Source organism: Dermacentor andersoni, chromosome 7 (genome assembly GCF_023375885.2).
Source record: "Dermacentor andersoni chromosome 7, qqDerAnde1_hic_scaffold, whole genome shotgun sequence".
Lineage (NCBI taxonomy): Eukaryota > Metazoa > Arthropoda > Arachnida > Ixodida > Ixodidae > Dermacentor > Dermacentor andersoni.
In genome coordinates, this window is record NC_092820.1 from 94,041,323 (window position 1) to 94,054,858 (window position 13,536).

At 46.8% G+C, this 13,536-nt stretch overlaps 1 protein-coding gene across 1 annotated transcript in view; it reads right to left on the reverse strand.

Moving 5' to 3' along the window:
* Window positions 1–2,234, reverse strand: part of LOC126534114 (mitochondrial basic amino acids transporter-like) — a 50,163-nt gene extending 47,929 nt beyond the window's left edge. Inside the window, exon 1 of the mRNA XM_050181329.3 lies at window positions 1,665–2,234. Within this exon, the coding sequence (XP_050037286.1) occupies window positions 1,665–1,698 (34 nt within the window). The 5' untranslated portion in view covers window positions 1,699–2,234. The remainder of the gene's footprint in view (window positions 1–1,664) is intronic.
* Between the last annotated feature and the right edge of the window lie 11,302 nt (window positions 2,235–13,536).

Genomic DNA, 13,536 nt, shown 5'->3' on the forward strand with positions numbered 1-13,536 from the left:
GAAGTGGCTTGTGTGACTTGGCCCGGCATGTCGGCAAACAAAGTCAAAATGGCAACATGTACAGAAATGAAAAGCTCGTGAAATTTATTATCAAAAATGAAACAGAAACTCAGTTGAAATCAGTGACAAAAGAAATACAAGAAACAAGAAAAGAGAAATGTAGTATTATACATATCTTACAGTGCCTTCAACATTTTTTTCAAGTTTCGTTACGAAGTTGCAGTAAATATATGATCAGGTAGGTCGTTGAATATTCTTGGGACATAAGCATACCTACTAGCTTTACCAAATCTTGTGTTGCAGTGCGTTACTATAAAATGCAATGTTTTCCGCCATAATAATAATAATAATAATAATAATAATAATAATAATAATAATAATAATCGCTGCGGAGGAACTTGATTCAAGGATGAAAGGTTCGTAAATAGTGGATGGAGCAATGCCAGGGTTCGCCGGAAATAGCACGCGGCAAGTTAACCTTCCAAAACGTAAAGACAGTGAAGACAAGCATAGATATTACAAAACGGTGCCTTGCAATGATAATGTATAATTGAGTACAGCCTTCATTTGTTTCACATGTTTACTTCCTCTTACAGTCTGGTTTACATGAATGCAAGAGTAGCGCGTCGCATTTCTTACTTCACCAAGGTAATACTACGCGACAGTGTTATAATGTGGGCCCGCCGTGGTTGCCTAGAGGCTATGGTGTTCGGCTGCCGAGCACGAAGTCGCACGATCGAGTCCCGGCCACGGAGGCCGCATTTCGATGGGGGCGAAATGTGAAAACACCCGTGTGCTTACATTTAGGTGCACGTTAAAGAACCCCAGGTGGTCGAAATTTCCGGAGTGCCCCACTACGGCGTGCCTCATAATCAGAGAGGGGGGTTTTGGCACGTTAAACCCCCAAAATTTTTTTAGCGTTATAACGTGGCGCAGCCCCTCCGCCTTCGTCCGAAACAAGCTGCAACGTTTTTTTTTTTTTTTTTTTTTTGAGCGGGTGCGCTTCGCCGGTGAGTGGAGGAAACTCAGGGGAGCACACGCTGGCTGCCGCCTGATTGTTGCCGTCTCTCTCGAAGCGACACGCCAGTGCTTAGAAGCACCACGTAAGTCGAGTTACCCGTCTCGATCTACTCTCTCCTGACGCACTAATGCTATTCGCTTTCATAGCGCGTTACCGCCGTCGTAAGCAATACGAAATAATTAACCACGAAAATCCCTTACCACGACCGCAACACTTGAACAGAGGGGGAATAAGCGAACGTAAGTGACAACCTATATTAAATTTTATATTGTTTTGTAGGCTACATTTGGTAAGATTCCGATTCACGCATCCAATTGGTTTCCTACTTTTCAATTTTTCTCAACCATGCTGCGCGCTCTATATTTAAATATTGTTCGGGTAGCTGTCCACAAGTATGTTGACATTGACGCACCGATCCGCGCTTCCACAGCTGCGACGACGCTGTGGAATCTTGGCGCAATCTTGGCATTCTTGGCGCAGTAATCTTGGCGCCGCGGTTCCTGTCCCCGGAAATGCTTCGATGCAAATATTTCCAAGGATAGGCAAACGAATGGCAAAGCACTTCGCGACGCGCGATACGTGGTGACACTGAACGCCCCCGTACCCGCGATAGCGCGCCGGACATCTGGCACTGCGGACTCACCTCCTAAGCATCCTGCCGCAAAGTCCACAGCCATGAGTCCTGGGGTTCTGGAACTGTCCAGAGGGCGACGTTTTGACGAGAACCCCGATGCGGGGGGCCGGCGTTGCGACAGAAACCACTTGCTGTCTCAGAAGTAGGCGGTGGCTGAAAGGTTACTCTTCAAGTCCGGGCCCCTAATAGGTCGAGCAGCTCATAGCGGACGGTGCAAACAAACGAAACGGACGAACGCTTCTGTTTAAAAAAAAAAGTCCGCACAGCGAAGACGGATAATTGCACTCGCAAACGGATACAAGACGAACTGATTCTAGAACGAGGTTCGCAGAACCTCCGCGCGCCTCCTCCCCAAAAACACAATTGCGCGAGGAGGAACTAAACTGAGATAGCGCAACGCATTCGCCGCTCGATAACTCACTAATCTCTTTTGTTTCCTTTGCGGGACAGCCCGCCTTCGCCGCCTGACAAAAATCGGCGGCTGTCTAGAGCGCTCGCGCTGCAGACGAGCGAGAAGGCAGGCCGCAGAAACAACGGAGGACGATCGCGCGCGTCGTCTGCTAACGAGGACGGAGCCGCTTGCAGCGCTCTCAAATCGACGTTATCGCGCCGTGAACCTTATCCGCACATAAAAGGCTCTTATCTCGCCTCGTGCGGGCGTATTTATTCTTCTGCCTCGCTTAATTCGGGCGACCGCCTGCCGCTCGGCTTCACCTCTTTTTATGGCCGCCCCAAGCGACAGGGCTGAACGCCTCGCTGCGAAAATATTCCGAAACAGCCGCCTCGGCCAATGGGAAGCAGAAGTCGCCGGTAGGTGGGGAAGTGGGGAGGTGTGGTGGGGCTAGCCGCGGCTCCTTTATCAGATAAAAAAGGCAGCGTTTACGGCTCCCCGGAGTTCCCACAACAGCGAAAGCGCGCCGTAATCACCTGTTTGTTAGAGCTCTGCAGAGGATAGCGTTCGCGACGCCGAAATCACGCCCTATAGCCGCAGATGTAGCTGCACTTGCAGTCCGACGCCATGGCCTGTTGCTGAGCGTCCTAGTGGCAGGTCCCTGAAACATTTCGACTCTCTCCCAGTCAGTAGCTCGCAGCGTCTGATAACGTGTACTTCTGGGGCGCCCTAAACAACATTTATGGGGTAATACCTGCGCGATGTGGCTATGGAATGCGACAACACTCGAAAGTGACAGCCGCTGTGCTTAACCGGAGGATGATTTCTTTGACTCAGTGAGGAGAAGCGCGAGTTGTCTTCTTCGGGACCTCGAGAGCTCACCCGCATCACGATGCGTATCGCGCTAAAACAGAAAACCGGGTGAGTCGTTAGGCGTTCATGACAAAGAAATAGCGCGAAGCAACATGACAGAGAGGTATTGAAAGTCGGAGTGCTAATTACAGGGCTATGAAGAAAGCCACGAAAGACGGAAGCACATATTTGATGTGTGAAAGGTGTCTTGAGCGGCTACTTTAAAAGTCTGTTAGCTGTCTTCATCAAGGCACTCCTTTAGCAATGGACGTTTAACGACACTTTTGTAAGTCCTGCACACGTCACACTAAGTGTTGGCTAACGGACGCCTTGGCAAGAAATACTGAATAGTATTTTTAGACATTCCCACAAATCTTGTGGCAGCGTTTACGGTAACGCGAGGGGTATCCACAGTTACAATTCATTAATAAATGAGGCAGGGATATGAGAAAAGCAACATGTTTATATTGTCGGATAGAACGATGCACAAGCAGTTTCTCCAGATGCGCACTATCCTTTCTTTAGGAATAAGTTGTAGCGTAGCTTGATTGGTCTAGAAGTGCATTTTGCTTACACGCTCCCTGTCACAATTCTTTTTCAAATAAGCACGATATCTGTTTCGTATGCCGATTTCTGCCAATGCGGCTTTCATTTACCGAAAAAAAAAGGTCGTCACCGCTGCATGAAACATCGTTACTGACAAAACATTGTCCTGCTGGGTTTCTTGAGAACTGAAGCAGTTTCTAGCAGTGAAACATTTTTGTCCCTGACGATACAGTTCAGGCAGAAATGACATCCTGGTTTCAGTTGCGGGCGGCGGATTAGCATGACGATAGTATACAAAAGAGAATGCTGTTGTACAATGAATTCCTGAAAAAAATTTGGAATGGATCACATCTGGAACAACACCTTTGTGCCGCTGCTTTTGCCAAAAAAAAAATCTTTTTTTTTTCTGATGTCCTTGCCTAATTTAAAAGAGAATTGTAACCTACGTACTGTGTGGGGCCCCTCGCAAAATATCAGGGACTCACTCGGGGACCATCAGGTTTCACCTGATGGTCCCCGAGTGGGCCTAGCCAGGTGACGTGGAGTTCGCTTACGTCTATAGTGGACCAAATAAAGTTCTTTCACTCACTCAATCACTATGTTTGCGTAGCAGCGCGCCGAAAAATTGGCGAGTTCTTTGGTATGTCAGCCATGTTGGCATGTAATCCATGTTAGAGGACAAACCTGGGGTACTCCCGTCTTACTCTTGGCCCTATTTCGGCGATAAAACTTACAGCAATCGATAGAACTATTAAAGGCACCGCGCGTAAATGGTTGGCACTGTGGCATGATGTGCCCATCGGACTCTTCTAAGCGTCCATTGAACAAGGGGGCTTGGGAATCAGATGCCTGAGGACAACAATTCCTGCCTTGCGCTTAAAACGCTTCTCGAAGATGATGCACTCATCCTATTCAGCCTGTACATTTGCAGCAACCAAAAATACAGTAACCGATGCAATACACCGGGCAGAACGACTATGTCTCTTCTAAGGAAGAACGATCCCAACTCCGAAGGAGTCGATTCGCTTCTGGACCTCACAGTTGTACTTGTCAAGCGACGGAAGGTCTCTGGAGGGTTGCAAGAATGCAAAACGTTCTACCCATTGGCTTAGGGAGGGCACATCGTTCCTGAAGGGCAAGGAATTAATTGATCTGACAAAATTCCACATTGGAGCCATGCCTAATCTGACCCGATTAAAACGGGGAGAGATATGTCGAAAAGATGTTGGGTAGGCTGTGAGGCACACGAGTCCATGGGTCGCATACAGCAGCGGTGTCGAAGGACAGATCACACGAGAATCGAAAGGCATAACGACATTGTTAGATACCTTTCCTAGAGGTTGAAGGGCTTAGGTTGGCAAGTCAAAGTTGAGCCGCACTATTCCACGTCGCAGGGCACGAAAATTCCAGACCTGGTTATCCAAAGGGATTGCCAGGCTCTTATTCTCAATGTTCAGGTGCTAGGAACTGGGGAGACTCTGTCCCAGGCCCATCAAATAAAATAAAATAACAAAATCGCGGACTTGCTACTTTCGATGGATTCTTAGGCCGATAGTGTCTTCTGTGACTTTAACTTACAGAGGAGTCTTGGCTACGCATTCTGTGAGGAGTACTTAAAGATATTGGAATGGGTACAAATGACTTCAAGATAATGGCAATTCGATGCTTGCAGGGGGGCTTCATTCACTTATGACGCACCAACACATGACTTCCGTAAGAAGGGAATGACGCTTGAGGGGGGTGTGGACGTTCCACTGCATTTCTAGCCGCAAGTCGTGGCTTTGTTGGTCCATCTACCTTATTAGATGATTATGCTCCTCACCTGGACTCTTGCCTGCATCCGAGGGACAGGAAGTCTTCGTGTAACGGAACACGCCCAAAGGACGTACCTCGGTCAGTCAAGACCCAGGTTGGAAAAAGAAAAGCTGCATCCCCACAGTACATGTGGTAATGCAACTGTAGAAGACGTTGTTTCTCGAGTATCTGAGGTACAGCTTGGCAGTGCTGAACAATACCTGCAGAACGAACATCCGTGCAATCGAAAGTGCTGAGGCCCAGGCGCTTAGGGTTTGTCCAGGGTTGCCATGATGTACGTCAACATTAGCAACCATTGCAACTGCGCTTGGCTACTGTTACGTCTCAACAAGGCCAAGGACATTAATTAGACGTTTACCACGAGGCAACCCCACCCATTCAGCAGCGTCTATCCAGAAGCCAGCGCAGCGTTGACGCCGACTGTTGAGGGGTCAACAAAAGACCCCTCTCCCTGAACCTGACACCCTAAACTAATTGATGAAAGGGGGCAACATCAATGCTACCGTGAGAACGGCTTCACTCTTGGATTTCCAGGTTGCTGGATATGCGGGGGCGTAGATGCAACATCGGAGGCGGACTTTGAAGGAATGTTGCGATATCATGGGCGGGATATTACGACCGATTCGACGCCTATGATTGGCCGCGATACAGCATCAGATTCCCTGGTCTAGTCACCTAGGGAACACGACGGTATTAAAAGCGAAGACCTTTCGTGCAGTGTAGTAGTGCTGACGTGTGCTGATGTGAATTCAGACGTTTAATATGCTCCTGCATGTAGTGGGCTTCCGTTCTGAAGCCAGTGTCGATAATGTAAAATAAACCCTCTTCTTTCATTCCAACTACCGGACGCATTCATCTATAGGCTTGGTGGATTCCTGGCCCAAATGCCACCTCGAGACGCAACAAATTGGTTGGCAAAGGTGAAATACAGAAGGCAGTCCTCACGATCTGGGATCGGCGGACCTAGGAAGCTTCGCAAGCTCGAAGTAAACTGCGGACGAAAGAGCGACTGCTGTGGATCCGGTATCGGCAGAGCTCCTCTTTGTGGCTCACGGAGGCACAACCGTCGCAGTAACGGCGTGGAGTCTTGCGCGACTCGAGAAAACTTCAAGGAAGAGCAGCAGAAGGCAGTTCTCACGATCTGGGATCGGCGTACCTGAGAACGTGGCTTCAGGAGACACGAACTTCACAAGTTCAATGCTGAATGAGTGCAAGAGCGACTACGTTTTGCCGGACGATAAGCACAGGGTGCTCCCGGGCAGTTAGCTGTGATTGATCGCCATCGGGTGTGCGGTCAATACAGGGGAAGTTGTAGTCGGCTCACGGAAAAGCATGGATATCACAGTGTTACAAAAATAGGAGCTTCTGTTGTTGTAAGCAGCGCGCGGTATGGAGATTAATCATAAGTTGAGGAAGCCCGGAATTCGTACTGCGATTGACGAAGTCGGTTTCGTGGACGGCGAGCTCACGGATGCCTGCGAAAAGATATGTCGTGAAAGGAAATAAAGCGAGGAAGAGAAGGGAAAGCAGGAAAAGAGGGAACAAAGGCAGGCAGAAAGTGAGCTCGCGAAAATAAAACTGGAGCAAGGGAGATTAGCGCGCAGGGTGGATGCGGCGCCGCCAGAAACAGAAAGCGTGAAAATAACGAGTTTGCTTCAGTCGTGCAAAACAGGCGATGACATCGGTCTCTACATGATTAATATTGAATGGATTTGCGAGAAGCGGGCATTTCACCAAGACGCATGACTGCAGCGGTTGCTTGCGTTCCTGCAGGGAGAAGCCTCGCAAGTCCTAGCCCGTCTGTGCGCAGCCGAGGCAGGCGTTTACAGTTCGGTGAAATCGAGTTCGCTCACAAAATGCAAATTTTACACAAGGATTTCGGAGGAGATTTCGACAGGCAAGAAAGAAATCTAATGAAAGCTTTGTTGAACTTGCGTGTAGCCTGAAGGATAATTTTTCAGAGTGGGTAAAAGGAATAGGGGCGGATAACGTCAGTAAGTTGCCATATTTATTCTGCTTAAAGCAGTTTTACGAGACCCTGACGTATAAAGTGCGCCTTTGGGTTCAGGATAGACAGGAAGTTGTGCCTGTAAAGAGTGCAGCACAGCTGGCCTATGAGTATGTGGAAAGCCGTGGCTTCAGGCCACAGGGCAGTAGCGCACAGTACTATCAAAGATCTTCCCCGTGGCCAAATTTTACCCTGGAGGGCAGCAAACCACGAAGAAAGAACGAGAGGACACTAGTCGCACTTCGGAGCGCACGGACGGCATATCGAAATCATCAGAAAGCTGTAGAAAGAAAACCGGAAATCATTCGGAATACGAATCGAGAGTTCAACTGGCATGTTATAGCCGTAAGCAAACGGGTTACATCGTCTGAAACTGCACAAACGAAGGGCCTTTATTGAATTGAATTGATTTATTCATAATATAGGATATAAAGAACAATAATATACAGAAGGAGGTCCCATAGTCGATGATTCGCTTGCATAACCAATCATTCTAGCAACGTTGATCTTCTAAAGCCATACATGATGAGTCTAATCCTAAATGGCAAATAGTGTAGGGTACAGGGACTGCGGCCACCATGGACGTCGTCCATCCGCGAAGTATGTGAAAAATGAAGACTACGTGCCCGAATGCGCGTGGATAAGGCAGGCCGTCAGCGAAGACTCAGTGTGCCTACATATGGCAAAGGTACAGACTGATTAACTTTTAGGGGAAATCGAGACAGTAGCAGCGGTCTCCAATGGGCTACCGAAAGGATGCCCTTACCTGTTCTCGAACAGCTCAAAGTCGCTCCCGAATAAAAGTGGGTGCACGTTTGCTGAAGCCCAGGTCATGGCTTTGACGAGGTCCAAAGAATGCGAACTAGCTCAACAGATAAGTCATGACGATGAACACAGTGCAAAGAAAGGGGACGAAAGAGTTAACTCCGGAGATGTAGTTAAGTCGGAGGAGGAACTCTTTCCGATTTCTGCGACAGAAATCCAGGAAGAGGGTCAGGCTGAGGAGCCGACAACGGGAAGAAAAAAAAAAGGCATTCGGAAATGAGCCCCAGAAAGAGTGCTAAGACAAAGAGGCGTCGCAGAGTCAGGAATGCGGCAGAGAAGGCAAAGCGGCCGAATAAACCGAAAGCCACTAAATCCTGTGGGGAACGCCGGGAAAGTGTTGGAAAGTACCATTTGTCGTTTGGAATGTTCCAAGTCAGAGCGCGTCCGAGCTTCCGAACGAGGAAGAAAATAAAGACGTTCGGCGTGATGGGGGACAAAAGCCAAAGGGCAATTAATGTTTCCCCTCGTTGAGTTCTTTTCGAGGTGCAACCTGTATGACACGGCAGAGAGCGCCGGTGAGGCGACGCGAAGTGGTCATACTAGGTAGTGAATTCATAAATGCCAAGAAGACATGTTGCCATTACGTAAAGTGTCAGGGGGTCTGCAGCGAGGGGAATGGCCTACGTGCTCTTTGTATTCTTCAGTTGACAGTGTTGACAAGAGTTTTCTCACCACGCCCGCCTCGAGTATGGCTTAGAGAGAGGGCGCAACCATTGGCTACTCAGAATGAAAATTGGTATACGTGTTTTGTGGAAACCTTATGGTTTTTTTTTAAATTTTAGTGTTAGGTTAGACGTTCTGGGATCGATAGATCGTTGCCATAAGCAAGTTTTTGAGCTCTGTTTAGATTTTTTGTTTTGGAAGCTCACTGGTATTCCGGAAGAGATAGTCTGCACGCTCATAAATTTTTTAAACGTTGTTTTCTGGATATGTCGTTGTTTCTTTAAAGCAGATAAGATCGTTTCTTTTGTGTGTAAGATACGCTTGTGCCGCAAGTCTAAGTTATTTGTTGGAAACCTGTAGAGGCGCGCTTGAGTATCATTTCACTTTCCGCATGTGGTCGCGAGATTTTTCTTTGAAAGTAAGACGCTTTATTTGGCGCAGCCGTTGTTCAAACGAAGAATTTTAGAAAGTGTTTGTACCGTTCCTTTAGGGGCATGTCTTGCTCGCACACAGAGAAGTAAAGCGGTGGTGCGTGTTTCCTTCGTGTATTCATGAGACGTCAGCGTTTTCAGTATCGCTTAGAGTTTGCGTGAAAGTATTTATAAGCAAGCTCGAGTCTTCGGACTTATTACTTCGTGCTTATTACGAGAAGAAAGGGGGTTAGCCGAGGGGCCCGATTTTTATTAGTCATATCATAAGAAGCCAACAAACACTGACACCAAGGATAACATAGGAGAAATTAGTTGTGCCTAATAAATCAAATAACGAAACGATAAATTATTGGAAATCAAATTTATCGTTTCTTTACTTAATTTATTAAGCACAAGTAATTTCCCCTATGTTGTCCTTGTTGTCAGTGTTTGTTGGATTCTTATGATATGACTAATAAAAATCGGTCCCCTCGGGTAACGCCCTTTCTTGTCGTTATTAAACAACGACTGCCTCGAATCCGGCAACATTGATGCCTTCAGGTAGCATGTGTGGGTTTAATGACCAGTTACCTTCACCGAAAGAGATCACGATCTCTTGACGCCTGTGGCAGAAAGGATGTTCCGCATCCGCCGCCAAGGTCTGCGAGTGGTGGCGCTGGCTACCACTCCCAGGTTTCTACTAGGAAACATGAATACCCAAGAAAGCGGATGGGGAAACGGCGCCGCGGTAGCTCAATTGGTAGAGCATCGCACGCAAAATGTGAAGGTTGTGGGATCGTGCCCCTCCTGCGACAAGTTGTTTTTTCAACATCGTTTTATTCTTGAATTTCAATAAAGATATGCGTATTGTGTGTAATGGGAGATCGGCCCTGAAATGCAATTAATGTTTGTTAATGACGCAGCCAACGGAAAAGGAAAAGGGTGCCGCATGTTTCTGCGCAAGGCACCTTCTTTCACAATAATATTGGCCGTATTCTTTTACTGTTTTACTTGAGGCGCGGTAATGAATTCATGTATTAGTGCTCAAGCGCTCTTGTTGATTTTGGTATTATACTGTTTAGTTAGCGGGAAGATGAAGTCATTGAGCGTTGTTTCCGTGGGGACAGATGAATTAACGTGTAATCGTTAGAGATGCGTCAGAAAACTGCGTTATCAGGGTCCGCTTCCAATAACCTTAATAAGTAAAACGAAGAAAAGAGGGTAACAGCATGATAATAAGTAATGAGTATGATAATAATTGTTGTTGCCTGATTAAATGATACGTGTGCCAGTAGAAACAGAGGAAAACTTCAAATATTACAGCGTGGATGAGAAAAAACAATGGTGAACTAAGAATAAAGTTGGATTCTGAGATAAAATAATTTAAAATAAATAAAACGAGACAGTCAAAACCTAATTTTGGAAACATGGCCAAATCAATTTGTGGCTCTAATAAAGTTGTAAATTGCAGTAGAAGCGTCTCGGTCGCTGAATCTCGGTAAAGGTTCATCAAGGGTAAGAATGGCTAACGAAGTTAGTGATAGCCGTGTAGTGATAGTTAGTGATAAAACGTGTAAAAGTTTTTCTCGTCCTGAAACTCGGTGGCAGGATCGAAAAAGAAATGCTTAATGAATTGATGTATATTGCAAAGATTTCACTAGGATACTGCAGGTAGACGCTATTTATTGCCACATTTCTCCGGCTAACCTCCTCCTCTTCGTCTTTCTCGCATTACCCCCTTGGCGATGTGGATCGCCACACACTCCCAATCGGCTGTCCTGGCCCTCGCGATGACAATGCGGTAGCACATTCCCAACTGAAGCCTTTTCAACTTTTTCACTGGGTCCTTGGTAGTACATTGTCTTCCGTAGTCCTTGCTGTCTAGCTGTCTTTACGACGTAGTAAGGTCCTGTAAACAGCGTTTTCGAATCAAGTCTCTTTCGCACTAGAATCCACGAATCTGGTTCAATCTCCGGCATCTTTGAGCAGTATCGGCGGTCAAACCTATTTTTCATTGTCGCTCGATATTTTTGTCGCTAATGAGAAGTTTTGGGCCGTCCCTTTAGATCAATATGTTTTACTATGCCGAATTCGTAGACGCTGGTATGCATGAGCTCGTGCCAAATGCCGCTATATGTGGGCTGCATCCCAGGCCTGCTGTATATGATCTGTCATGTGCGACGGTGGCTTCCAAGGCGCATTTCCAGCCGACTTTGCGTTCAGGGTATAATCGTATGTACATCTTTAGGTCCGTTATCATTCGCTCTGCAAGGGAATTAGCTTCCGGATGGTAAGGTGCTGGGAAGCGAAGGGTGATGTTTATTTTCTCAGGCCAAAGTTGCAGTTTTTCGCTTTTAAAGGCTGGGCCATTGTCTGCGACGACAACTTTGATGTACTTGAAGAATTCTCGTTCCAGCAATGATATCACGCAGCTTGCATCCTCTCTTCCAGCTTTAGCGGCGACAAAACGCGTACACTCATCCACGGCCACAAGGAATGCTTGCGTCCTCCTAACTCCCTCCCCCTTCCTTTTTATTTCAGCGAAATCAAGATGCACAACCTCGAAGGTGATATCGCAATACTCTGGCAATACCATCCTCTTGCCTCTACGCTTGTAGATCTGACATTGAGGACAATTGTTCACATAATTTGTGATGTCTTCTTCATGCTTTCCGAATTGAAACGCTGGGATATTTTGTGGTATGTATTCCAGAGTCCGTCGTGTCCTCCTGACTATGGACTAGTGTGGTAAAGCTTTAGGACTGTTGGAACTTTGTTCTCCGGCATGTGTAATTTGCCATTATTTACTTACCTCTCCTGTGTACCTTCCCAAAGCTGTAACAGGCTTATATTTCTAGTTGGAGTTTAATGCGGCACATGGAGTCGAGATAGGGCATCGACATTTTGGTGTTTTTGTCCCGGGCGATGTATGACGTCAAAGCTTGATTGTTGTGCTTCGCTAACCGTTCGAGCTATTCTGCCCTTCGGCTGCGAGAGCTCTAACAGGTACGTCAACGTCTGGTTGTCTGTGAACAGTCCGAAGTGGTTGCCTTCGAGGTAGCTTCTGAAGTATCTCAAGGCTAACACCCACCGCCATTGCTTTCTTCTCCGTAGTTGCGTAGTTTTCTTGTGTCTTCGTAAAAGTGAAAGAGTAGTAAGTAACCTACGACCCTCAGCTCCTTTCCTTAGTGCTTTGTAGCATCACGCTGCTAGAGTATGGCGCTTACTCCATAGTAAGATGCGTCGGTATAGAGCTCAAAGGGCAGCTTGAAGTCGGGGAGCATTAATACAGTGTCTGATGAAATGATGCGGGCAAGCTCAGTGTAGCTATTCTCACATTTTTCTGACCACATGAATGGCACGCCCTTTTGGGTCAGTGTGGGAAGACATTTGGTTTTTCTGGCATAGTCTCTTATGAATGCACGGAAATGGCCCGCCAGTCCCCAAAACACTCGGAGGAAATGAACATCATACGGTTTCACCATTTTCTTTATGCGGTGAACACTCTCTTCCTTGGTGCTTTTCGTTTCACCGTCAAACACTCTTCCACGGAAAACCACCTTATTGCAAAAAAAGAAAGTTCACTTTTTTCATGTTAATCTTAAGTCGTGCGGTGCTTAGTGCCTCAAATGCTTTATACAAATGCTCCTCGTGGTTTTCCCTTGCCCTGGAGTAGGCAATGATATCATCCACATATACATTGAAAAAACTTCTAATGAATTTACTCAGCGCTTTATTCATCATCTTCAGGAACCACGACCCAGAATTGTTCCAGCCAAATGGTAACCGAATATACTCGTAGATGGCGAATGGTGTGACAAATGCCCTAAACTTTTTAGTCTCTTGTTTCAATGGCACTTGCCAGTACCCCTTGCATGAGTCTATACGTGAAAACCATTCGCATCCTCCAGTCTCGTCAATGATGTCATCTATCCTAGGCATCGGTTATGGAAAAAGATCGGTCTGCTTGTTTATCATTCGGTAATCAGTGCACAGACGAAATGATCAATCTTCCTTCGGTACAATGGTAATAGGGGAAGCAAAACAGGATATCAATGGCCTGATGATACCTGCCTCTAACATGCCTTGAAGGTCTTGCCGTAGCCATACTTTTTTTTCGTGGCTCAGGCTATACAGCTTTCTTCTGACGACTGTGCTGTCGCGCAACAATAACGGCAACTCAATCGTGGTTGTGGCTTCGGGATATGGCCCCATGCAGATTAGCTTTGGCAACTTCAGCGGCACGTCTTCCGCGCGTGATGGCTTTCGTTAGTCGGGTTTTTCCGTCAAACACATATCTTGCTCAATTTGTTTAATAGTCACCTCGTCATTCCATAGTATGTTGATCTTCATGTTCTTCTTATCAGGTCG